The 27,126-nt window shown below is 34.1% G+C and overlaps 1 protein-coding gene across 1 annotated transcript in view; it reads right to left on the bottom strand.

The window, feature by feature from the left end:
• Positions 1–27,126, bottom strand: part of DGKB (diacylglycerol kinase beta) — a 480,803-nt gene that overhangs the window by 242,007 nt on the left and 211,670 nt on the right. The window contains exons 13-14 of the mRNA XM_081800920.1: positions 9,390–9,425; positions 1,540–1,656 (exon numbers count right to left, since the gene is read on the bottom strand). Of these exons, the coding sequence (XP_081657046.1) occupies positions 1,540–1,656; positions 9,390–9,425 (153 nt within the window). The remainder of the gene's footprint in view (positions 1–1,539; positions 1,657–9,389; positions 9,426–27,126) is intronic.

Genomic DNA, 27,126 nt, shown 5'->3' with positions numbered 1-27,126 from the left:
TTAACAAATGGTACATGTTTCCCTTTCATGTTGAAAAATGTCTAGCCATGTGTGAAATGTACTTGAATTTCAAAATTAATTTTCTTTTCTGATATTTTCACCACTGGAACTCAGAGTGACTAAAGATTTAACTAATCAGTATTTGTAACTGAAGTACTAAATTTATCAATTTTTTTTTCACTAAAAATTTTACAGGACCACTTAAATTTTTTTTGCCATCTTTTTTTTTTTTTTTTGCTATCAAAGTAAATAGACTTCATATCTGAGTCTCTCAATGAGATTGCTAAACATACAGAGATGACTACAAAAAGTGTAGGTCCTGGTTTATTCTTTTGATAATTAATTTCTAAACTTTCTAACCAGTATAATCATTTTATCATTTAGAATTTTCTTTTTATATTTGAATTTAATAATTATTTTAAAAATTTCTATTCACAATGTGTTTTATTAGATCAGAACAAATCAGTAATCTGGTTATCAATATTTAAGCAATTATTATTAAATTTTCAATGAGATATTGAAAATAATGAGGAAACATGCATTTAGGCAACTACTATGTGCTCTGAACTCTGCTTCCAAATTAAGGGATATAAAACACATAATCCATCATATCACAGATAAAATAATAAATGAAAAACAAAAATACAAAATTATGTATATTGAAGGCAAGTATGTGATAAAATATATTTTTGTTTGGTAAGTGGTTGGTAAATTTTCCCGGAGAACATGAAACTTGAAGCATACTGATAAAGAAAGGAAATGAAAATTAGAAGAGAGAAATGTATAGGTAAAAAAGCAAAAAACAAAAATGAACTCACAATTACATTAATGCAGCCAACTTCACTGAATGTTTTTATGTCGGAGTGAGAAACAGAGGCAAATAAATACAATACATACAATCTACAGAATGTCTTATAATGCAGACTGAAAGAAATCTTACTCCCGATGTCAGAGATCCTAGGGATATTAAAGGTTTTTAAAGTACTAAAAACATGATTTTGAGCTATTTGTGTTTACTTAAACTAGAAATATATATGGGCTTTCAATTTTGAATTTAAACTTCAGAAGATATGGATAAATCATAATAAAGCCTTTATTTTATTATTTACTTAGGAACAAAAGTATCCACACACATGAAATTCATTTTATTTTTCCTCGACATTTTTTGCCACCAAAATGACTCTTTCAAATATATAAACAATATATATGAAGAAAGTAAACTTGTAAATAAATAACATGTATGCATATAAAAATGTGTATATTTAGTGATATTTGCAAAACCTTCAGATTGACAAAAGATCTCTTACCAACCTGAGTTCAAATGCAGAGAACATCAGAAGTGATTAATATAACTGGAGTGGTACTCTGTCAATCAAATATAAAACTGACATCTTGATAAAGTAATAAAGATCTTTCCGAAGTCCCCTGCTGAGCTAATCTGCACATTAAATAAATGTGTTGCTAGCTGGACATATGTGTGCAAGAGCACAGAAATTACAAATGTGAAAACTATTCAAATTTGGATTTAAAAAGTCATACCTGTAGGCCTTGCCCATCCACCGTCACAGAGTTGGCTCTTTGTATTTTGTTCTTATCTGTCACTTTGTTTGATTGCTGGGAACCACCTTTTTCCTTTTTCACTGTTGCTTGTCTTTCCTATAAGGAGGAAATCTTTTGTTAAGAATGTTGTTTTACTAAAAAGGCCAACACAAAGAAAACTTTTGTGGCTACAAACTTGGGCCCACATTCCTAATTTGGAGTTCCTAGTGAATACTAAGAATGCTGCTGCTTTCTACTGGCTTAGTCCATATGATAGATGCCTAATAAAAATACCAGTTAAAGAGACTATGAGAAAGAAAACCAGATGGCATTCCCCCTATGTGCCCAGCTAGGACTGTTCTGATTCAGAAGTCTCAAGGACCACTAAAGCTAATCATTTTCATAAGGAAGGATAGAAATAAATAATATAGGGTTACAAAAAATTATTATTGAGCACTAAAAATAATGCTTATAAATACAGGTAATATCGAAAATGCATACATGATGAACTTTTAAGCTGCTACTTATATCCAGGATAGCATAAAATTTAAAACACACATTCCATCCCAGCTAATTCCTTTGCTCACCATAGTGGAAACATTTCTTGTAGTTGTCCGCTTCCTGTTTCTATTTTCCCCTCCTATCACTCTCTCTTCTACCCAACCCCAAAGCTTTTTTCACCATTAATCCACCAAATCTGCTCTTCTTAAAATCATCAATGACCTACTCATTGTCACATCTATTGGTCAGCCTTCATCTTTTCCACTTTTTAGCAGCATTTGACAGAATTGACTTCTTCCTTCCTCTGGAACCTTGCCTCGCTGGGCTTCTGAACACATCTTTCTCTTACTTTTAGCTCTCTTCTTACTTGACTAACTGCTTCCTCAGAGGCTCTTCCATTGTCCTTCCTCCAGATTTATGGTCCATAACATTTAACCTCTTCCTTGAACGTCTCAACTTCACTCTCTACACTCACTCCCTAGGTAGCTTCATTAAATCCCAAGGCTCTGAATTTCAACTTCATGAGGAGGACTTCTAAAGTTATAGTTCCCGTTCAGATTTCTCCCTTGAACTTTAACTCCTATATACAAATGCCCTTTCTATCTTTCCATGAGTGTCTAAAACATACATTGGTCCTAAAATATCCAAAACTTTTTTTTTCTTTAATTTCCTGCCTATCTCCTTGAAAACAAATCCCAAACTGGATGATGACTCACCACTTCCATTATTATATACTTTAGGCCTATTTTCTTCTTTGCCTGGATTATTGTAGCCATCAGCTAATGGGTCAATCTGCTTCCATCTTTGTCTCCCTATAGTAGGTTGTCTATACAACAGCTATACTCATCCTATTTCACTCCACTCTCATTATTCCTTGATCACAAGTATGCTCTTAATTCAGAGCTTTGGCAATCACTCTTCGCTCTGCTGGAAAGCTCTTTTCTGTATATTTGTTGGGCTTGCTCCTCACTTACTTCAGATTTCTGTTCAAATGTCAGGTAGGCTTCTCTATTCCCTTTAGCCTCCTTTTATAGAAACATAAAAATATATTTATATATACAATTACATATTATCTCTATGTAATATATATAAAATTTATTACAACCTGAAATGTTTTTCATTTAACTAGTTTAATGCTGGTCTTTCCCCACTTTAGTCAGAGCTCCATAAGAGAAAGTGCTTTGTTTGCTTCACTGTTAGACATCAGATCCTAAATCAGTGCCTGACAAAAGTAAGGATAAATGAATGGAGAAATAAATGAATCAACATTAAAAAAATTTTAAGTGCCTGAAATATTGTATTGAGAGGGTCATGTCTAGGCTTGGTATGAAAAGTTGTTCTGATCTAATAGCACTATCTTCCATGTGTGCTTAAATACTTGAGTGAATATATTTTCTGGTCCCTATATTTGCTTTATAGAGCATCATTTCACTTTCAGTCATTTTGGAACATATTTTAACTGGACTTAAAAGCAAAGCTCTTTTTTTTTAAGTGGGCTCTACGCCCAGGTGTGGAGCCCAACACCAGGCTTGAACTCACACCCTGAGATAGACGTCGGACGCTTAACCAACTGAGCCACCGAGGTGCCCCCCAATAAAGCTCTTTTTAACTATATTAGGACCAAATGGATCAGAAAACTTCTCAGACCAATATAGATGCTAATCAGTATAGTCCATTTACCTTGCAATTTCAGGGTGTACAATCACTGACTATATTTTTGTGTGGTTAAAAATGGATGGTGTAATAGGATTCCTGAAATTCACATTCTTTGGGGAATGATTTACTTTCATATAAGTATAATTTCTGGCAAAAATATTGATTTTTTTAAAGATAGATCATTCTTTCTAAACTTGCAAATTATAATTTTATCCATAGAGAGTTAAGAGTATAATGCATAGAAAGAGTGGATTATAGGATGAGGTTTGGAGTCAGAAAGCCTGAGCTGAATCCCATCTCTGCTACTTAAATATTATGTAATCTTAGAGAACGTAAACTCCTATTTAAAATGGAGTTAGTAATACCTATTTCTCAGAGTTGTGTAAGGTTTAAGAGAAAATACATAAATTCCTAACATTGTTCCTGTATTAGAATATGTGCTCAATAAATGAAAGTTATTATGAATAACAAAGTGTGGCTCTCCCATTAGGGTGCTCATTAGTAGTACAATTATGCAAAGTGTTTATTATATTTCCAAGTGCATGTATATGAAAAAATTACACTTAGTTACACTTAAGTATATGTTTAAATAAGTAGGGCTCAATGTTTACAACTGAAAATCCATAGCTTGCATTAAGAGTTCAAAAATGTAATACTGGTGGAAAGTAAGGGAATAATTTCTTTCTGGATTCTTGCATGCAGGTATATATGACATGGTAACAATACTCTATAAAAATCTACAGTGTAGAAGATATACATTATCTTATGTACCTTATATTCTATCATACCTTATATACCTTGTAGTCTGCCATATAATCCAACAATTGCTATTTGGCATTTAATTTCTAAAATGTTTAGTTTACAAGAATTAAGTATAATTTATGTTGCTTGGTCACATTGGAACTGGGTATTTATGACCAAACTATTTATATTTGTAGTGTTGGAAGTTTAAGACATGTTAAGTGTATGTCTGTAAAGAGCTACCACATCATCTATGAACATGATTTTATTCTTAGCTATGCTCATAGCTAGGGGAATTCCTTTGCTGATAAGAATCTCCAACTAGCAGAAAGCAGTTGATTAAGTAGCTTCAGGTCTCTTCAGGGAGTCACCTTTCTGAGTAAATTGGAGTCGAAACAAATGCTTTATAGAAACCTTTGTAAAATATAAAAACAAAATTTTAAATCCTAAATTGAATGTTCAACTAAGGCATTATTTTTGAAATCTAAAATTATAAGAAAGAGGTATATAACAAGTTAACAGAAAAATCTTCGGTCTATCCTGAAGTTGTCAAAAAGCTTCACGAAGAGCTCACCGATCTGATTTTGCATTGTTATTAAGGATAAAATTGCTCTCTGGTAACAGGTGGCAATGCTCACCACGTCACCTTCCGGTTTTTTGTTTTTTTAAGTGTTTGGGCTTTAAACCACAAAATAAATGTGTGAATTTTATTATATAATTTAGATAATACTAAAATAGTAAACATTTGTTTAAACACACACACACACACACCAAGAAAACCAAGTGGTTTCTTTTTGGGGGGGGGGGAAATATGCCTACTGGGTAAAATTTGTGGAATTAATCAAGGCTGAAAATTTTAAACAGGAGAAACTCATAAGCATTTAATTTTCCCCAGAGTTTTCTTTTTATTACACTCATTTGTTTTATTTCCAAATTGTATAGAAGTCTCTGAGATATTCACTATACTTTATTTAAGCAGCATAAGCTCACAGTAGGATAGTTGGATACCTTTTCCTATTTCCACTGAGAAAATCTTTACTTCTTTCATATTTTACATGAGGGACAGGAAGGGGGGAGCAATTGCACCCCTGAAAGATCTGCTGGCCACAAAAATTTCACTAGCCTGTTTTGGGGTTAATTAACTCTGAATGGCAGAACTCTATTATGGTATTTAAGAGACTTACTCCCGGGGTTGAAATTATTGAAAAGTTTCAGGAAGAGATCACCAACCTGATTTTGCATCGTTGTTAAGGATCAAATTGCTCTCTGGTAATGGGGGCAGTGTTCACCACCCCACCTTCTGCTTTTTCTTTTCTTTTTTTTTTTTTTTTAAGTTTTTGGGCTCTAAATCACAGAATAAAGTACCTTATTATAATTAAGGCAAATTTTGTTCTGCCAGAAAAATTATCCCAGATATAAGAAGAGTTGGAAAATTATTTCTTTAATCAATAGAAATTATTCAAACACTGAAAAGAGCTACTCTAACCACAAAAAATATAGAAAACATAACTGAATTATAAAATATTATTTCAGCATTTTCAAATATCAACCATTTGTGTTTGCTATGCAGACATTTTAAATATAGAATTTAATGTTTTGCGATCCTTAGAGTCTATCAGTAGCACAACAGATCTTAACTGGGGAATAATACATTGTAATAGAATTCCAAAAGAATAATCACCATAATTAACAAAGAAGAAAAGCCGAAAAGACCATTCATAGAAAAGAGAAAGATGAAATAAATGACATAAAAAGACCTCACTTTAAATATGTGTTCTAAAAAAAAAATTTTTTTTTATATCATGCTGATTCTCAGAGGTAGAGTATTTGTGCACTGCTGAAAACTGCTTTCACAAAAGGGATGTTTACCACAGTATCTCTGCCTGCTGTTATCGATCACTCACAAACTACCAGCAGCAAGTGATGATTACCTCAAGCACAGGGTTTTCTTCTTTTTGTCCAATCTCAGCATGAGAGACAGGCAGGCAGCAGCCAAGCACCTTGATTGGTACAAAGCCACAAAAAGGGTGGGGAGGGGCTGCATCGCTGCCACGGAGTCCTTCACTTGAGTCCTGGAACTCGCTTTATCTGCTACAGCCCCACTCACCTGGATGGAGACTTAGCCTTTTCTGCCACTGAAGCTAGGCCACAAGAATTTCCCAGAAACTCTAGAATTTGAACCTGGGGCAACACTTGGATATTCCCAGCATAAAAGATCTCACCGAAGCAGAACTGTCCCCAAATTCATTGCTGCTTCTAAGGGTGACGGGCTCTAAGAAGGCAAGGCTGACAGCTGCAAAGCTGCACTTTTAATTATTGTGACCTTATTGTGAAATTGGAGTAGTTTCCTGCCGAGAGAAACTAATTCCTTTGGAAAATGGCAAAGACTCTAAGTCTGCTAGGAATCCTTGGAAGTTGCAGCAAAATTTATTATTGCTGCATAGCAAAGTACTCTTGATTTAAAAAAAAATAATTTAGGGCGCCTGGGTGGCTCAGTTGGTTGAGCGACTGCCTTCGGCTCAGGTCATGATCCTGGAGTCCCGGGATCGAGTCCCGCATCGGGCTCCCTGCTCGGCGGGGAGTCTGCTTCTCCCTCTGACCCTCCCCCCTCTCATGTGCTCTCTCTCATTCTCTCTCTCTCAAATAAATAAATAAAGATCTTTAAAAAAAAATAAATAAATAAAAAATAAAAAATAATAATTTATACAGTTTTAAACATAAATATAATAATTGATATAAAGATTTTCATTCCTTTTTTTAATTTAGTTAAGTAAGGGCTTACTAAAAACAAAAACTACTTTAGTAGGGCAAAGGCATAAATATGGGCTTGGAGGCCAAATCCCAGCTTTGTCTCTTACTTGCTGTGCAAACTTGGGCAAGTTGTTTACTATCTCTAAGCCACCAATTAATTCATCTATAAAACGAGAAGATTTGTGTGATGATAAATTGAGAAAATGTAAATAAAGGTACTGGCATAAAATAGGCACTTAGTAAATGGCAGTGATTTTTAAAATATAAAGTAGGTATATTGTTATATGTTATCATTAAGTTATCATGCATATGCTGCTTAGATCATAGGAGTTAAAGTTGGGTGTTTGAAAGAAGTTCATTTACTTTGTGGTACTTTATGTGTCCATTCAATCACCATAACTGGGAATGAGTGGTGTAATGATCCAGGTGGGGTCTTTTGGGGCAGATGGGAAGCAAAAAATTAGAATGACAGCTAGTCTCAAGTACCTGGAATTGCTACTCCCCAACTAAACCTGGAGGTACAGTTTGCAACTTGATCCCCAAGTCCTGGTTTTCACACATCACACATGCTGTGAATATTTTCTCTTAGGATAATTTCATACCAGGTATAAACCACTTACAAGATTTCTGTTCAAGAAATCCTGATTGGAAGAAATGAAATTTAGGAATGAGAAGGACCTTGTCAAAATCTTTTACTTTGGGCTGTTTACCTGTATTATGGTAGTGACTTTCTAAAAGTATGTGTGTGCATACATACCTCAGAGGATGGTGAAAAGTTAATATAAGATGGTGAAAAGATAATATAAATCAATATAACACGCCAGAAAAAAAAAATTAGTGTAGGAAGTTACTTTACAGAAGAAGAATTTTTTTTTTTTTTTTTTAACAAATGAGAAAAGCATATTATGAAAACTACAATTTTGGTCTATTTGTTCTATCTATATGATATAGATTATACAGTTGAATATGGGACACCTATGGAGAGTAACAAGTCTAAAGAGAAAACTTTAAATCTCAAATACAGTGCCTATATTCACTTGATGCGCTATGATAGGGGCAAAAATAAACTCAAACCCCTGAATATACAAAATTTATTATCTTACACTTAAATAATTAAACTAAGTGATATACTTTCCAAGTACCTTTGTTGCTTAAGTGTGTAATTCAACATTTTTATTTTTATAATAACTATGATAATGGTTTCAATGGACTTAAAGCATACAAAAATAGTTTAATATTTCTCTTAGATTAGAAGCATTATTTTTCAAGCATATCTCCAGTATATTTTTAAGTATATCTCTGATTACAAAATGAATTTTTTAAGTTTCATGAGGCAGTCTACACTGACTCAAAAACTTTAGGGGGCAGGGGAGAGAGTTTAATACTTTTTCGTGCAATTATATGTGTTCCTCTAAATAAATTCACAGTCTTATATAGTATTCATATATTATAAATAATACCTCTCCTAAGCAAGCAGATTCAAATTATAGTTTTAAGGGAAACAATACCATTTGAGCATATCTTTTAAAGATAAAAACAATCAAATAGGATAGGGTCACAGAAAAATGTGGAGGCTTTGCTTTGTAAATGCAAAGGTAATGCTAACACTTTACTAAAAATAAATGATGTGGCAATGCCTACATTTATTTTCAAAATAAAAGTCATTTATTCTGTCACTACATTTTATTCCAATGACTTTCTATATAATGGTATATGCTAAGTGATAAATGCAGAAGTACTCTTTTTAAAGCGACAGACATTTCAAAGTGAACAAGAGTTTCCCAACCTACTAACATTGAAAACTATATTTTAATGGTACAGGGAATTGAACTATTTGGGTTTTCTGTAAGGTATTTACATTTTAACTTGACACATAGGAATGATGCTATTCTTATACACAGGACAAAACTCTTTGCAAAGTAACTTTCATTATTCTCTGTAAACTTTGTTTTACATAACTTTTGCTTTCCTAATGTTTGTCACAAATGGAGACTGGAACAGTTTCAAGTCTATCCCATCATGAAAATATCAAGGTCCCCAATTCCAAATATCATTATATGAGACAAAATAAACCATACAAACTGATATTAGTAGGTCACTGATATAGCCACAAATGTTCTTTCTAACAACATGAGATGTATAATGACCCATAATTCCAAGTGTGAAGTTTTTTGCTTTTTTTTTTTTTTTTGCTTACGCACCTCAGGGACTGAAACTCCTGAAGTGGGCAGAGTCTGCTGAAAAAGAGAAGTTCATATTAAAGCTGAAAAAAACAAAAGTCAAACTGAAAACAAATGCCAAAAGTTCTTATATCACTACTCTCCTGTGAAATAAGTGAATAAATATAAAATGCATTTCCTTGTCAGATTTTTTCTGCTTAAATTCATTAAATACATGAGTAAATATCTTTTCACAAAATAAGGAATGCTCCAATGCAGAGTGGATTAGATTGTGAATTACTTATCCAAAATGCAATTTCATCACCCAAAGCAGATTGATCAACATCCTTGGCCGGCTTCACAGACCTCTCTGAAACAACACGGATGTATTACATTTATATTTTGCAATAAGAACTCATCTCCAAGTCCCATTATCCTTCATAAACCATTCCTACTAATTTTTTAAGTTGCCCATTTACCCGTCCCAATTTTCCATTTTCCAGTCCAACTCTCATTCCTTCCTAAAAATACTCAGTGTCTTTTTCATGGAGACATAGCTTATGGTGTTGGTTTTATTTTGTGATTTTTCTGGAAATAAGAAAAAATATTCCATTAGTATCAGTAAAAAGTAAAAATATTATTAAATACATAGAAAAATTTTCCTTGAGAGTAATTAGAAAAAAACAAAAAAGATGACGTTAAATACACTGAAGCTGGTCTTTGTGACAGTGCATTTTCAATTATCCACCACCCCTCCTTTCTGAGTCACAGTGGGAAGCTTTTTTTCTGGCAAGAAACAGAAAAAAGGTTACCAAATTCCAAAAGTGTACGTCCTATGGGACTCAGAACAAATTTGGAAAATTGTTGACAAATCACACGCATAGTACTAGCCAAAGTTTTCCTATGGTAAGCTGTATGTGGTGAGGGGAAGTATGAAAGCTGAATGTGAAGCTAGGAGTTCTTAGACATTTGTGTGTCTCTGAAAAGGAGGGAGTGGTCAGCATTTTCATTTCCTCCCCAGGACTGAGCTATTTGAAGGCAACTCTAAATGGATGTCCAAGATGGGTCTGAACAATCTGAGAACACAGATATCAATTGACTTCCTTATGCAGTATACTGAGATTAATGAAGAAGCAGGCCCCTTCATAGAGACTTATCACAGAGAGGGACCAGAAAGATCCAATGCACCCAAAAGTGGATGAGAAGAAGGGGTCTAAGGCAGCCCTAGAGAAAATTAAAGTGTCCAGGAATGCAACTCCATTTTGAAGATATTTTTATAATATAAGTAAAAAAAAAAATGTTGCAGCTGCAGATTTTTCATCAAAACAAGTCATCAAGTCTGGGAGGATGAACTCGGGTTAACTATCCCATTAACAGGAGAACCTTACGGAATTGCTCTTTCTAAGATAGATTGAAAACAGATTTAATAGAACTTTCATTGAAAGCTTTCTGATTTTAGTAATATTCTGAACTTTTGAGTCCAAGTCAGTCTACATAACACCTGGGGCAATGGGCAGTGGGAAGAATGTGCTAGCTTCAATCTAGGTCAGCTCAAATTTTTTGTCAGCTTTCCTATTTTTCCTTCTTAGCTCTTAGTTCAAGTTTATATCTCAATAAACATTTTAAGACATGAATGTTGTTCTTCCAACTTTATTATAATATATAAATGTTTCTTCTCCCTCAAATCCAGATCAAATGTCTTATCCTATGATTCCTTATCCTATCTTAGGCCATAAGCCCAGGAAAGTCCCAGAGACTCTCAAGCAACCAACCTAGGATGTCCATCAAGCTGTCTCCACAGCATGAGTCACAGATGCCTTCAACTTTTGGAAGAATCTATGCTTACTGTATACGTCCATTCCAAAGCAGCACAATGGAAAGCCAGTGAAGATTATAGTTGTCAAAATGGTTCAGAGAAACAGCCAAGTGTGATGCAAAAATCTCGAATAGATACTGTCCACCCCACTTCAACCACTAAAAAAAAATCTATAAAAGACATTTTTGACATACTTTTAAGCATTTGAATATAGACAGGATAATGACTGATATTATGGAATTATTGTTAATATTCCTAGGTGTGATAATAGTATGGTAATTGTATAGAAAACTGTCCTTAATCTTAGAAGATACCTGCTGACATATTTAGAGATGTAGTGTTATACTATCTGTAATTTATTTGCAAAAGGTTGAACGCAATAAAATATATATTTCTGCACATATGATGGCAAAATAATAATGTAGGCTGGGGATATACTGGATTCACGTGGCCTGACGTCACAAAAAGCAAAAACAATGCCAACTAAGATAATAAAAAGCCCTTTTAAAGCATTGTCTCCCAAAAAGAGACTGTAGGATGAAATTAAACCCTGGCTGGCACTTTGCTACCACCTGTGTGGAGAACTGGTAATATACAGATATTTAGGTATATGGGCTTCTTCCTTCTTAAGGTAGTAGGGGTACAGATCATCTACTGAGAGTGAGGAATGTTGGCAGAGAGATAGTGATATGAAGAAAGCAAGGAAGTAGTAGAGAGTTTGCCATGACCTCTCTGAGAACGGGAAAGCAGTTGACAAAGAATGAGTAACAGAATCAAGCAAAATTCAGAGCGAGTGGGGCTAGAAGTCATAAATATGTAAGAAAGCCACCAGCTCAGAGAATTTTCTCCAGCAACACTCAGACGTCTGAGAGCTACACTAAAAATTCACTCCAAGAATAGGAGTGATGAAACAATGTATATATATAAGCTCACTTATAATCAAGATGTGTAGGCAAAGAGTATATATTAAATTAACATGCCCATCAGTGGCTTACTCTCGAGTTGTGATAAGAAAACTATGGTATCTGGGTAAAAGATAAATAAGCAACTCATTAGAGAACAAATTCAGATATTTTATTACTTCAACTATACTCTTCTGCATATGATTTTTAAATATCAAGGATGAGTAGAGTAAATGTTTTAGTTTTTTGAAAATTATCATGAGTGTATAATTCTAAATGTAATATATTTTTAATCAGAATTAATACAGGAACTGTATATTTGTATTTAATCAAATGTGAGGTGTGACTACAGAGGAATGTGATTGATTTTATTTAATCAGTATCATTTTAATATTAAATAGAATACACAGTACAGATAATTAGTTTAAAAGATGCATTTGTCTTCAGGGCACTTATTAAGTTCAACCTAATACCAAAGAATTTTTAAAAATCCTATTATTCTAAAGTATTGAGATATCTCTTGTCTTTGTAGTTTCTAACATGTAATCATTTTAAATTGACAATTTAATCCAAATTGTCACAGGGCAAAGAAAAATCTTTCGTGGAGAGATTGTTGGGAGGTTTGAGTTAAAAATATAAGAGCATAGTACTCACATTAAAAGGGTCATTAGTTATTTTAAGACTAAAGTAAAATTGACAGAATTATATGCTATACCTATATAGGAATGTTTGTTTTTTTGAAAAATTGCTTTTATACTTATTGTCTCATTGAATCCTCCTTCTAAGCCGAGATATTCCACTTCTCAGACTGAAAAACTGAAAATCAGAAAGATCAGACAACCAGCCTAAGAAAATAAAGTTAATGATGATATCCAAATATAATACTTCCCTGTCCCAGGCTCCTTTTACTCAAACAACAAGTTCAATAAGAATTTCTTTTCTAACTTTCTTTCTAGCCATGTCTCTATTTTTTAAGTGATTTGAAAATCAAATTATTTTAAGACAGTGAACACTGGGAAGTATTTAGAGACCACAATATGCATTTGTTCTGCCTGAAAGAAGGGGCTTGAATATCAATATGGAGTAATTTAACACAGTAACTTCTAGGACAGAGGTAAACTGAAGTGGCCAAATAAAACTATTCTAAATAGCTGCTTTCCTTATATGCAATTGGATATCTCTGGCATCAAAAAAGAAGTGAGAGAAAGAAAAGCGAGTTTGGGAAAAGAACAATTGTCTTCCTAAAATTGTACCTGTCAGCCTGAAAGGGAGAAGTTGTTCTCTCACACTTGATGATAAAATGTATCAAGGCCATCCCTACCCTATAGAAAGTAAACACATTTGATTTAGGTGAATTTTACTGTCACATTCCAGATTCATAATTTGTTTAACCTTTTATGATTTTGCAGGTCCTTAAGTGTATACACCACACATTTGAACACAATACAAACTTTATTTTATTTTTTAAGGATTTTATTTAGTCATTTGAGAGATAGGGACAGAGAGAGAGAGAGCACAAGCAGGAGGAGAGGCAGAGGGAGAAGTAGACTCCCGGCTGAGCTTGAGCCCAACGTGGGGCTTGATCCCAGGACCTGGAGAGCATGATCCTAGCCAAAGGCAGAGCTTAACCATCTGAGCCACCCAGGCGCCCCACAAAACAAACTTTTAAAAGGAAGTGAGACTGGGGGCGCCTGGGTGGCTCAGTCGTTAAGCGTCTGCCTTCAGCTCAGGTCATGGTCCCAGCGTCCTGGGATAGAGCCCTGCATTGGGCTCCCTGCTCCACAGGGAGCCTGCTTCTCCCTCTCCCACTCCTCCTGCTTGTGTTCCCTCTCTCGCTGTGTCTCTCTGTGTCAAATAAATAAATAAAAAATCTTTAAAAAAAAAAAGGAAGTGAGACTAGAATAATTTTTATGCTACAAATAATTTTTATAACCAATCATTATTTCAATGTATGGCGAGTCTTTCAATTAGAAGGATCATTATTTTTTTTTTCAGTAGCACCTTGACATACCTAATTAAAATGTAAATACCAAAAATAAAATATTTTAGAAGAACACATATGGGATGCCTAGGTGGCTCAGTCAGTTAAGCATCTGCCTTAGGCTCCGGTCATGATCCCAGGGTCCTGGGATCGAGCCCCACATTGGGCTCCCTGCTTGGCGGGAAGCCTGCTTCTCCCTCTTCCATTCCCCCTGCTTGTGTTCCCTCTCTCTCTCTGACAAATAAATAAATTAAATCTTTAAAAAAAGGAAGATACACATATTATAATCTTAATTCAGGGTCCCTTGACTAACCACTTCTCACTTGAGCCAAATTTTTAAGCCTGCACCAAATAAATTTAATGGTAAGAATATTTTTAATTGAGATCATTTTATTACCCTTATAATTTTAATTGCTCACAAGAATGTCTATTCTTATTCTTGTAAATGTGATTGTTTACACATATTTGCAGAGTTTAGTTCAGAAGATTTTGCACAGAAGGGATTGTGAGGCTCCCTCCTTAATTGCTCCCCCAGTATGCGTGCATGTTTGTGTTTAGAAAAGGAAGCACCCTGAGCCTTCAGGGAAAGTACACCTAGTGCAATGGATATTTGGAAAATTAAGGGGCACCAAATGTTTTCACTAAAAATGTTAAAAATATATCTTTATAGAGATATCCAAGTTTCAAAGATAGCTTTCTACATATAAAAGCGATCAGCAACAACTAAATCCTTTCTAATGTTATTTTTATTGTTTATTGTCTTGCTTACTTGACTAGCTATTGAAATAAAACCATTAGAAATGTTATCCTACTTGGTTAGGTCTCATAAAATCATCAGAAGTCCATATGGTGAAGAAGGGTTCTTCAATTTCTTTTTAGCTCTGATCCATAGTAACAATACGTGTATATTTATATACTTGTAAAATAATTTCACAAAGACTACCTACCTTGGATGCCCCCCTCTCTGATATATTCTATTCTTTTCTCTCTTCACTTCTATTCTCCTCTACCTTGGTAATGGCTACTTTTTCCATTCCTTTTTGAAATGCTGATCTAGATCCCCTAAATGAATTTGTGCCTCACCAACTGTTGGGGAATGCAGCATGAACACCAAAAATGGGTTTAGAACATGGAATTTGGGTAGGGCATGTATTGCTTGTGCCACCTGCAAGTTGTGTGACTTTAGGTAAATTTCTTCAATCTCTCTATGCTTCACTTTCCTCACATGTCCCGTGGCATGATAATGATAGCTACCTTCCTGATTAAAAGGGTGTCTAACAAATTTAAGTTTCCAATAAATGGTAACTATTTTATTAACTTTAGAACATAAATGATTCCCCTCATTTCCACTGCCTGCCTAGAGCTCAGCAAAAAAAGGACTTAATCACACTTTCTTCATCTGAAACTATGTTTGTTGCTCATGAATATATGGAACCAAAAGATTTATTTTTTTTTTAAATGAAATGTATATGTTAGAGCTGTTACAGGAGAGAGAAAGAAGGAAAGATGCAGGAGAGGAGAGAAGAGACCTAAGAGAGAAAACAATGCAGAAAAAGAGAGTGGAGACAAGAGAGGCTAAAAAAAAGAAAAGACAAAAAAGTCTTCCTTGCTATACTCCTCAATCCCCAAATGGACCGTGGGCATTTGACACCTACCATTTTGGAGAAGAATGTCCTTTCATTCAAAGAAAACAATGACATTGAGTAAGGAAGGATGGGAGCTGGTATCTAGACATGGCTTTAGTGCTGTTGTTGTTGTTGTTGTTGTTTAAGATTTATTTTAGAGACAGAGAGAGTACAAGAGCACATGAGTGGATGGGAGAGGCAGAGGGAGAGGGAAAGAATACTCAAGCAGACTTCCTGCTGAGTGCAAAGCCTGACTCAGGACTTGATCCCAGGACCCTGAGATCATGACCTGAGCTGAAATAAAGAGTTGGACACTTAAGCAACTGAGTCACCCAGGTGCCCCATGGCTTTAGCTTTTCTTTGAAGTATTGCAAAATCCTTAAGCATCAGATTCAACCACCTTCAAAATACATTTCAAGATGAAATGCACATGTCTTATTGATTATTTATTTGTGTGAGATAATTCTTTAGAACTCTTACTTACATAAAGATAATTAACACACCTATTTATGAGTACGTATGTATGTGTATGATTCTGTTTGTGATGCTTGGGACAAGGATCTGAGTGCAGGTGGTGGTTTTAAATAAAAAATCACCCTTAAAAAACCACATCTAATATAATAGGTTAATATCTATTGAATTTTATGTGAATAAAATTAATCAATAATACTTCCTGATATGACTATTCTTTTTCTCAACATGATCTCATTCTCAAAATGTATCATGGTGGCTTTCTAAAATACAGAAAAATCACTGTAGGTAGTGAAAGAATATTGATAATAATATTTAGAATTAAAGCATTAGGCTGATAACTTTTCCTTTGCATCAATCTTGGAAAAGACCTCGAATTAAAAAACAAATAAGTTATAATGAAATTTGTTCTTATCCTTTGCCCCTCTAAATATCCACTGATCTCACACCAAAGCATTTTCTAACCAGGTTAAAGTCCAATTCTGCACTCACATTAGGCTAAGATTCAATTGAGTTAAAATTTTACACTGACTGCCAGTCAACCTTATCATGAACTTTCATTATGTGCATGTAATTAATTGGGTCCAACGAACAGTATCAGTACTGAGTTATAGACTCTTTTCCCCCGACCATATAATTAGAATATAATTACCCACAGGATATCAGAATGATGCAAAACCTTTCCTCTAAATGCGCCCTCATTAGGAAACAAGTCTCAATGTACATTTATTCAATCAGTGTGAATTAATTAAAATGTTACTGAAATAAAAGAGGGCAGCAATAAAGAGTATCTGACATCTATTAAGAGACTATCACTTGAGATCTGCATGCACAGTTTATATTTAAACCCATTTAGCTCAAGTAGGAACTTGGCCGTGTAATGTTATATACATCCAGTACACTAGGAAATCTGAGTAAATGAATCAGCATGTGTTACTGTTCTTGACAAGAACATAATACGCAATGCACACAAAATCTTAAAGGGCCTGAGCAGGATTCTAGAAGCCCCTTTATTCCCTGAGGAGTCCATAAAGATGTTATCATTACATAGTGGTGGACAGAAATCATGTTTAACTCCAAGTATCCAGGAAAATAGTTGTTCATCCCACACTTTTCTACTACAAATCTGGCATGTTTGTTTTGATATGGTTTAGGAGATAATGGTCAGAAAACCCTAGACTTAGCAAAGAACTAATTATTATTTTTTTAATAAAGAAAATAACCTCCGTTACTTAAGCCAGCTCAAGGTATTTCAATAGCATATTTTCCTTAAGCAGAACATTCATATCCACCTAAGACTATAATCTTTTTAAGAGGATGCATAATATAAAATACTCAGATTATATAAAACATGTAAAAAACAGTAAACGCATAAAGAAACCAAAGGGCGTATGCTGCTGATTCATGTAAAAACGTTCTTCTTAAAAGCTATTTATCTTGGTTTCTCTAGTACCTGGCATACTGTCACATACAATAAAAGATTACTGAATAAACTAACAAATAAACAACCCTAATACAAAGGAATACTCACCAATATTCAAGAACAGTATCAGAAACAGTAGCAAAAATTTTAAAAAGCTACATGCAACACAAGCTTTCTATGTTATCACATAATTCCTCAGACAGTTTTAGCTTTAGAAATAGGTTTTGTAAAACTTAGTTCTGATAATCAGTATTTGGCATTCATTCTTACATATAAACAAGTGCCACTTTAAAATGGAAATACTGATGAGCACTAAGATAAATAAGGCTATTTACAAATTGCTACTTTTCATATGCTCTTTAGGAACAAACTCTAATCAGTTCTTATTATTACTTTTTAAAAAAATATATTAATTCCATAAGATCATACGTATTTTTAAATGTTCTGAATGCATGTTATATTTATAAAACAGTATAATGTTCTACTCAGATATTAGACTAGTTTTGGGAGAGACCAACATATGAAAGAAATAATGAACTCACTCTAAGTAAAAAGGAGATTGGCTCACACAGGCCTGCTTTATTTTTAACATAAAATTTTCTGTAGAATTTCAGTGACAAAGACATGCTGCTGCTATAATTTCTTGCTGAAAATGCTGTTATTTGAGTAACATTGAGTAATCACCACATTAAAAAAAACTACTAATAGAATAGGAACAATTTTTAAGTTCCATTTAGTAGTAAACATCAATTTTCATTTTCTGAGCTAGACTAAGAATGAATATTTATGATTTTTTACATGGACTACTGTATTGCTTAAACCGTATTTTTAAAAATCAGATTTTAAATATAATTTGACATCCAGAGAAAAATGTCTTGATTCTCCTCAGAATTCTGAAATGTTCCCTTTAAGCTCTCTACCTGCAATGCCATTTTATTTTAAATATTAGGCATTTCACAGTACCATCTATTGGATATTTTATATAAGTACAATAACATAATAATCACAAGTTTTCTGAAATTTAGTAATAATTATAAAGTACTTCAAGTGCCACTCCAGAAACTAAACACAATGCTCATTAGACATCCACTAATATTACCTCATCTTCACGTACTTTAAACTCAATTTTATTAGCTTGTAACAGTAAGATTTAATTACCATGTGTTATGAATGATTTTTAAAAATAAGCCTCCATGCCACATACCCATTTTAATTTGTTATTGGATATTTATGTCACTGTCTGATGTATTTTCTTCCTGACTCAAGAGAAAGTGATAACTGATGGGGATAAAAAGAGACAACTGATTGTGATTCATTAATTCAGTCAATATTTGTTGAACATCTAATATTTGTCACAATGAATTAGGTGCTAAAGATAAAGAGGTCTACCCTTTCATGCGAGCAATGAGAGTGATGGCAGAGGGGTCAGTGAGCACAGGGAAAAGTTTCACAAGAAACAATTTAAGTTCAGTTCCTGATGTGACCTTGAGGCCTCTGTGGGACATCCAAGAGGAAAGCCACAAGGTGAAGCTGAGTATTTGGATTTTGAGGGGTCAGAGGGAACAAGCTTACACAGATGTATTCAAAAGTGGTAGTTGGAGTCATGGAATTGGATGAGATAATCTACAGCGAGCATAATGACGTAAGTATATAGTTAAAAATGGAAACATATTTAAGAATAGAAGGAGGACCAGGAATTTAGAAATATGGATCGAGTGTGGCTAGAGAGGTAGCATAAAACCAAGTAGAAATGTGTGAGGTGAGTCCCACAGTTTGAGAACAGAGCACTTAAAATACTGTCAATACTGCAGGGGATTCAAAAAAGAGGATTCTTGAAAAGGGGGTCTAGTGGATGTTCTTGGTAGCCCAAAGCAGATCCTTTGTCACCTGGCCAAAATACCTATCCCCCACTGCTACGAGTGTGGACCACTGAGAATTCCCAGTTGTCACATTTTCTGAAGAGTTATTCTTTACTCCAGGAGCAGGCTGAGCAAGCACCTCCTATGCTGGAGGAAGCCACTGCTAATGAATGACTGATAATGGGTTAGAAAAAGCCAGCCCCTTGTCTTAAGTTAAGAACAACTTTATGGTTTGATTTTATGCCAGAACTCCCAGGGTTTAGGCCAACGCTTACACTCTCCCTATAACCCCTTTCTTGCACAAAGCTCCCTTCCTCTCCTGTTTCCTCCCTCCCTTGCAGATGGTTTTATAAAGAAATATTCCTCCCTCTCTAAATCACAAACAGCTAAACCCCCGGTTCATGCTCTGCTCCTTGGGAATCCAACCAAAAAGAATGCCACTGGATTTGGGACAAACAGCAAGAATAGTTTTCTACCCTTTTTATAGTCAGGAATTAGAATACTGTGAGTTAAGGTAGAAGGAGGAGGAAAATTTGACACAGTGAGTGTATCTTCACAGCTGCATATACTTATGGCTACAGTAAGATGCAGACAAGGTCACATCCGTATACAAATATAGAAAAATAGCAGAAAAGAACAGCTATCGCTCTAGTGTGAGTTTAAGGGCAGACACATCACTAAGAGTAGAAACAGAGAAGTTCTAGTGCTGGACTCAAATCATGGTGCTGTCTAGTGCTATCTAGCACAAGATGTTAGGTGACACTTTATTTGAGTGTTTTAATTGGAAATTAGTCAATATATTGTGGGGCAGATGCCATGAAAAGGGAAAAATGGTGAGAAAGAGAAGAAGAAAGTGCTAGAATGAAAGAAACTGGAGGGATACAGGCATTGGTGACTCCAGGATGTTGGAGTAATGGTAACCAAATGGAAGAATTCAAGAATATTTGAGGTTGGGGTGAAATAGGAATAATATTATAGGGAATAGAATGTGGTGTGGTGAGCCATATTCCTAAAGGATTTGGGTTTCCTTGGGAACGTGAGGCCAAATTGGTTAAAGCTTCTGTGAGTATTAGCAACAGAATTTGAAATGATATATTTTACCATCTAGACTGAAAGGCAAGGAATGAGTATGGCAGCCTCAAAAGAATTAAATAATCTTTATTCTACAGAAAGGAGGGAATATAGGTTGAACTAAGGAAAAAAGACAAAAGAGCGTCAAAAATCACTGCATTGTGCATGAAATTGGTGTACAGACCAAAAGTTCTAAATGAATCAATTCTTGCTCAGGTTTCAAGTTGAAAGTTGAAAACAGACAAGTTATTTTTAATAGTAAAACAGAGAAAAGCATGTATATAAATACTTTATGATGACCACCACTTCATCTGGAATCATTAAAACCACAGGTTACCTTTGCAAGGTGGAATTTATCCTTAAATGTCTAGTGGTGAAGGGATCTGATTTTTATTGCACTCAAAATTTAAGAGTCAGAAGAGAGAAAAGATTTAAAGCATTTATTTCTACTGTAATGCAGTTAGTTCTGGATATTTGCCCTGCCCTAACCCCAATCTTCCTTTGGAGGGCATAAGCAAAAATACCAAAACAGAGGTTCACATATTTGGGAACATTTATGCCACACTTTGTGGAAATCGTGTCTCACTGGATAGAAAAGGTATGATCTCTGACTTGTTTTAATATGTTTTTCTCAATTATTGATGAGTTACGTTTTTAAATTATTTTATAGTTATTTGCATTAATTTTATAAAACAAGGCTTTATTTGTTATAATGCTTGTTTGCCTTGATTTGTGGTTTTGGTCCTTACCCATTTTTAAAAGAAATTTTTGATTGGTCAAGTCTGTCAACATTTTCTTTAATGTCTTCCTTTTAGGAAGAAGGTCAAAAGGCAAAAAAAATAAATCTTTTTATGGGTCAAAAATAAACTTTCAATCCATGTTTGATTTATTTTGGAGTAGGTATAAAGTGGAATTTATCTTAATTTACTTTCCCATATGGCTACACAGTAATCTCAACACAACTGATCCCCACCATCCCCCTCCAGATTTAATATGCAGCCTTCATCATACACTATATTACTACATATAGTTTACTGTGTTTTAGACTTTCTACCAGGTCCTTATATCTTCTAGAGCCACTATTACGTTATTTTGATCACTGAGATTTTAGTAAGCATAATCTTAAGGTTTGCTAAAAACAGGTCTTTCCTGGGGCACCTGGGTGCCTCAGTCGGTTAAACAGCTGCCTTCAGCTCAAGTCATGATCTCAGGGTCCTGGGATCAAGCCCCCTATCGGGCCCTCTACTCAGTGGGGAGTCTGCTTCTCCCTTTCCCTTTGCTGCCTCTCGCTCGTGTGCTTTCTAATAAATGAATAAAATCTTTAAAAAAAAAAAAAAAACAGGTCTTTCCTTACTATTGTTTATGGTTTTATGAATTTAAAATGTATTTGTGCGTATTTATTCTTCCCCGGAAACTGTGGAATCATTTTGCCAAGCAAAAAATAAATAAATAAATACTATTTGCGAATCACATTAAATAGACGAGTGAATTTGAAGAAATGTTGGTTCTTTTTAGCTTAATCTGATTTTCTTCAGTATACTTAGACCTAAGAAAATATTTTAATTTTTTCTTTAGGGATAGCACCTTGTTGCTATTCTCCTTGCACTAAAGGAGATTTTCTTAATCCTCTCCTTCAGATCACTGATTCAGTTGTCCTCAAAAGTTGATTCTTCCCTATATAGACACTGATATATTTTAGTTTCTGTTAAGGTATTTTTTTTCTCAACCTTGCAGTCATTCCTTTTAAATCAATATATTATAAAGTAGATATTTTCTTTAGTATTCTCGATCATGTAAAACAATTGCTGTTAACTTCTGCTCAATACAATAAATCTTCATGAATGACATCCATCTAACTTTTAACTACTATGTTTCTTTCTTTTTTCTTTTAAAGATTTTATTTATTTATTTGACAGAGAGAGAGATACAGCGACAGAGGGAACACAAGCAGGGGGAGTGGGAGAGGGAGAAGCAGGCTTCCCACGGAGCAGGGAGCCCGATGTGAGGCTCGATCCCAGGACCCTGGGATCCTGACCTGAGCCAAAGGCAGACACTTAACGACTGAGCCACCCAGGTGGCCCTGCTTCTTTCTTTTTTCTTGTGGCAGAATTATTACTATTTTATTTTTGCAACAGGTAGACTTCTTTATACTAAAATGCACTTTGGCCATAAGCCATCAGTCTGCATTGACAGTTATAAAAAAGAGAAACCAAAGGAAACAAACACTACTACAATTATAGCAATATTGTTGAGGCGTAGTGCCCTCCCAATACAATTTGCTATGGAAGAAATTAATCTCAGATCTCAGTAACAACAGTAACAATTAAAAGTGTTGGGGCGCCTGGGTGGCTCAGATGGTTAAGCATCTGCCTTTGGCTCGGGTCGTGATCTCCAGGTCCTGGGATAGAGCCCTACGTTGGGCTCCCAGCTCAGCAGGGAGTCTGCTTCTCCCTCTTCCTCTGCCTCTCCTTCTGCTTGTGCTCTCTCTGTGTCTTTCTCTCAAATAAATAAATAAATCTTTAAAAAAAAAAAAAGTGTTTCCACTAAGTGAATGATTTGTTTTTATGTTGTGAAGACTGCAAGACTGTATTTCCCCTCGTTTCATGAGGCTACTAAGAAACTCAGGGACAAATTTGCAAACTACCTCTGTCAACTTTTTTAGGATATTAGTGACATGAATTTCTAAGTCTAATTTGATTTCGGTGTACATTTATTGTTTTAGATTGCTGCTTACTTATATAAGCTGCTTTGAATGTTATTGGTAACAAGTTGTAGAATAACTTAATTCATTAATACATAATTGCATATACTCACTTTTGAATTAGGTACATACAAAATATTCTTTGCTTTAGCCTATTTCCTAGATTTTAGCTATCAAATATGTTTTATTCTTCTTTAGATAATGCTAATTTTTGCTTACATGATTTAGATTTCCATCAGATTTTCGATTAATTGAACTTCCAGTTTATGTCGTATCAGCCTTTTGCTTTTGCTTTTCTATAAACCATGACAAAATTAACAGACTCCAAGTTTGTTTCCTTAAAAAAATTCTTATAATTTGCTCTAGGTACAGCTACATGTTAGGCATAAAATATCATAGAAATGTGGAAAAATATCTTTGCAGCCCTATTAAAAAAAACAAAACTAAAAATAGTATTTTAGAATCCTAAAAATAGAACTCTATCATAGTTAGGTAGAAACAAATACAATTTGCTGCAATATAACGATTTTTTTCTTCTAGATTCGACCTTATTTGTAAGTATACATATTCTATATTATATAGCCTAAGCTACCACAAAGATGGGTTCTTCAGAAACCTCTAAAATCAATCTAAGACAATGTAACAGATAAATGGTTCATCTCATAAGTGTAGATGATGGAATCATCACTTAGTGAGGCAGGGTCCTCGCCCATTTCTTATCCTATGTACCTTTAAAATAAAAATACATGAAGAATCTGTCCAACCAAAATGGATGTACACATATTTTATAAACATTATAGAGCTTTAATGCTTAAATGTGTTCCTCACTGGAATTTGAGTCAGAAAACCATTGGCAAAAAATAGAGGAATGTTCAGAATTTAATTCTACATATTTTTAAAAAATAAATAAATAAAAAGCAGCTATCTTTTATGAATAATAACATAAAAATGAGTCTGAGTTAGATTTTCAAAGTATGGAAAAAATTAGATTCTTTTTTGCCTATCATTACTATGATGACAATTATGAATTGATCTATAATGAATATTAATTAAATGGATATTAAGTAATGGCATTGATGAAACATTTATTGAGCACTGACAATGGGCTTTGTCCCCACTCTTTAGATAAAAAAGAAAATTGCACAGGCACAAACCCATGGTACATTACATAAAGAATTTCAAGAAAATAGATGACTTCAGTAACTGTGGTTAAAGGTTAAAGAGGTAAATGCAAAGAAGGGAGAAGCAGCTGAAATGATGTTAAATAAAAACTGAAGCTCAGTGCAGCAAGTCACATCCTTAGCCAACTGTTCACACCTCTCCACCAGACTTCTGGGAGCCCTACAACTAGTATAGGAAGTTAAGGTTCCAGAGCATTCAAAATCCAAATTTCAGAATCACAGGGAATTCAAACATCTCTCCCCCTCCTTAAATTGGCTAATGTTTACTTTTGAAATTGTCATTATTAACTGTTCTGGTTGCAGTTAAGTGACAGATAGAGAATACAGAAAGAGCCCATAATAGCTAGACTGTGAGGAACATACACACATGCCATGCTTTCACGCTCTAAAAGAACTTTTGACATCATTGAGGAGTAATGACTTGATTACACACATACTTTCAGGAAAGATTTAACATACCCGATGCTACGCAAAGCTTAATCACCATAGCTACAATGCATAATTTAGTAGAATTCTTATAATTGTAGAAGAGCAAGCAAGATTGGAAGAAGAGAAGGTAATATAGACATATGGTTCTCCAAGGGTGTTATATGTAGAGATGTGTGGACTGTGTATTTCAGCAACACCATGTTGTCCAAGTTTTCAGTCACAGTAAAGAAGAGAGGTAGTTGGAAAAATGTGAATCAAGTCTAAGGATATGTCTAGAAATCTTATTAACCAAATAGCTTTATTTTCCTTTCTCTGAGTTAACGAGCTTCATTATTGATTTTGTTGGCATTATTTGAGGTTTATTTAAGGTAATACAGAATATTATAACAAGATTATATTCTGGGGAGAAGAGACCACAATTGGTCCAAAAGGGGCACAATACTGAACATACACTTTATTTTTTACTCTATCACCTTCTGCCAATGAATACTATTTTGACTGTATATTCTGAAAATATTATCTTTGTTTAAACATAAGATAAAATTATCATCTAAAATTAGTTACTTAAATGTTTAAATTAATAGTTTTTTGTTTTGTTTTAAGAAACATTCCAAACATTATGTTCCTGATTTAGAAATGTTTATAGTACAGAAAGTACTAAACAACTGTGAAATCTGATTCATGTGTAGAACAAAATAATACAGTATGAGCAAAACAAGGATACTTTGCAATATCGATTACAGAGTAACCAGGAAAAGCCATTCTTCATAAAGATGTTCACTAAGGTGTTACATATCATAACAAAATAAATGGAAACATGCTAGGCATAAACATTATTTCAACTAAATTATGATATCTTCATTTAATAAGACATTATATAGCCATGAATAGCAATGTTCCATAGTATATAGAAACACATACATTTAAGGATATTAGTTTAAGTATAAAAATAAGTATAAAAAAACATGATATATCAAGTTTAAGTACAGATATGTCAAAAATATACATCTAAGAATCAAGAGGAAGCTTTTAATAGTGCTTCCATTTATATATTAATAATTGTTCTTATATATCTTATTCCAATTTTTAATTTTTTCTCTTAATTTTTATGTTGTTTTATAAATTTTATTTTATAATAAATGGTTAAAATTTATTTTTTTAAATTCCAACATAATACTTAAAATAACAGTAATAGTAGGTGATATCAACCGAACACTGTCTATGTACTGGGCATACTTCTAAGCAGTTTTCATGAATTAAATTGTTTAATTCCATTTTACAAATGGAATACAGATGTACAAAATATGAATAACTTGCCTCATGTTACAAAATTAGTGAAAAGGCCAGGATTCAAATACAGAGAGTATATTACCACACAGTATTGTAACATGGCTGAACCAATTTATTCTCCCACCTGCAATGTATGAACAATCCACTTGCTTCCTATCCTTTCCAAAGCCTAGGATTTTTAATTGTCTTAATAATTCTGAGGGGTGTGTAGTGTTATCTATTGAGATTTAAACATGTATTTTCCCGACAGAGTAAAGATGGTGTGCATACATTTATATGTTTATAGGTGATTTGTGTATGTGTATTTTATTCAAAGCCTATTTTAGGTCTTTTGCTCTTTTGGATTGGATTGTTACTTATTATTTATTTACATGAATTATTTTTATATTCTGGGCACAAATCATTTGTTACCAGTCTGTAACCCTTTGAAGGAAACAACTTGCCCACCGATCCAGAGTTCATGTGCAACTTAAGTTTTTCTAGTCTCTATCCTTTCTGGTCATCACTATCCCAAGCTTATCTCTGCTTTCTTTCTCCTAAATTGATCTTCTGTATCTCACTTCATTTCTAAAACTTTTCATTGGGCTTTCTGAATCTTTGCTTAAAATAAACAAATTACTGTTTTTCTTTCTAAGTCACTGCCACTTTCCCTAGTACATTTCTGAAAAGAGGTTGCTCATTCTCTCAACCAGTACTTGTCCTATAGTTTTTATGGAAATCTCTTGGCTTTCCATCCAACTCATCATTCTTGCGGACTCAGAGTAGACTATCTCTTATCATTTGAAACTCATGGAACCTCATAGCTCTCCCCGCTATTCTTATCCATTATGATTATACAGCAACCATTTCATCAAGACCCTATAATTATCTTGGTATGTTTTAGGGACAACATACAATAAACTATCCCCAGAGTTACTTGACCTCCTGATAGCTAGTGAACCTCCTCTCCACACAGGGTGAGCCTCCCAGACCCATGGCTGCAAACTGGATTTTACCGTCCTCTGGGCTAATCTACTCTGAAATCAAATCA

This window comes from Leptonychotes weddellii, chromosome 12, assembly GCF_054177405.1.
Source record: "Leptonychotes weddellii isolate Sample4059 chromosome 12, ASM5417740v2, whole genome shotgun sequence".
NCBI lineage: Eukaryota > Metazoa > Chordata > Mammalia > Carnivora > Phocidae > Leptonychotes > Leptonychotes weddellii.
This window is presented reverse-complemented; position numbering and strand designations above follow the sequence as displayed.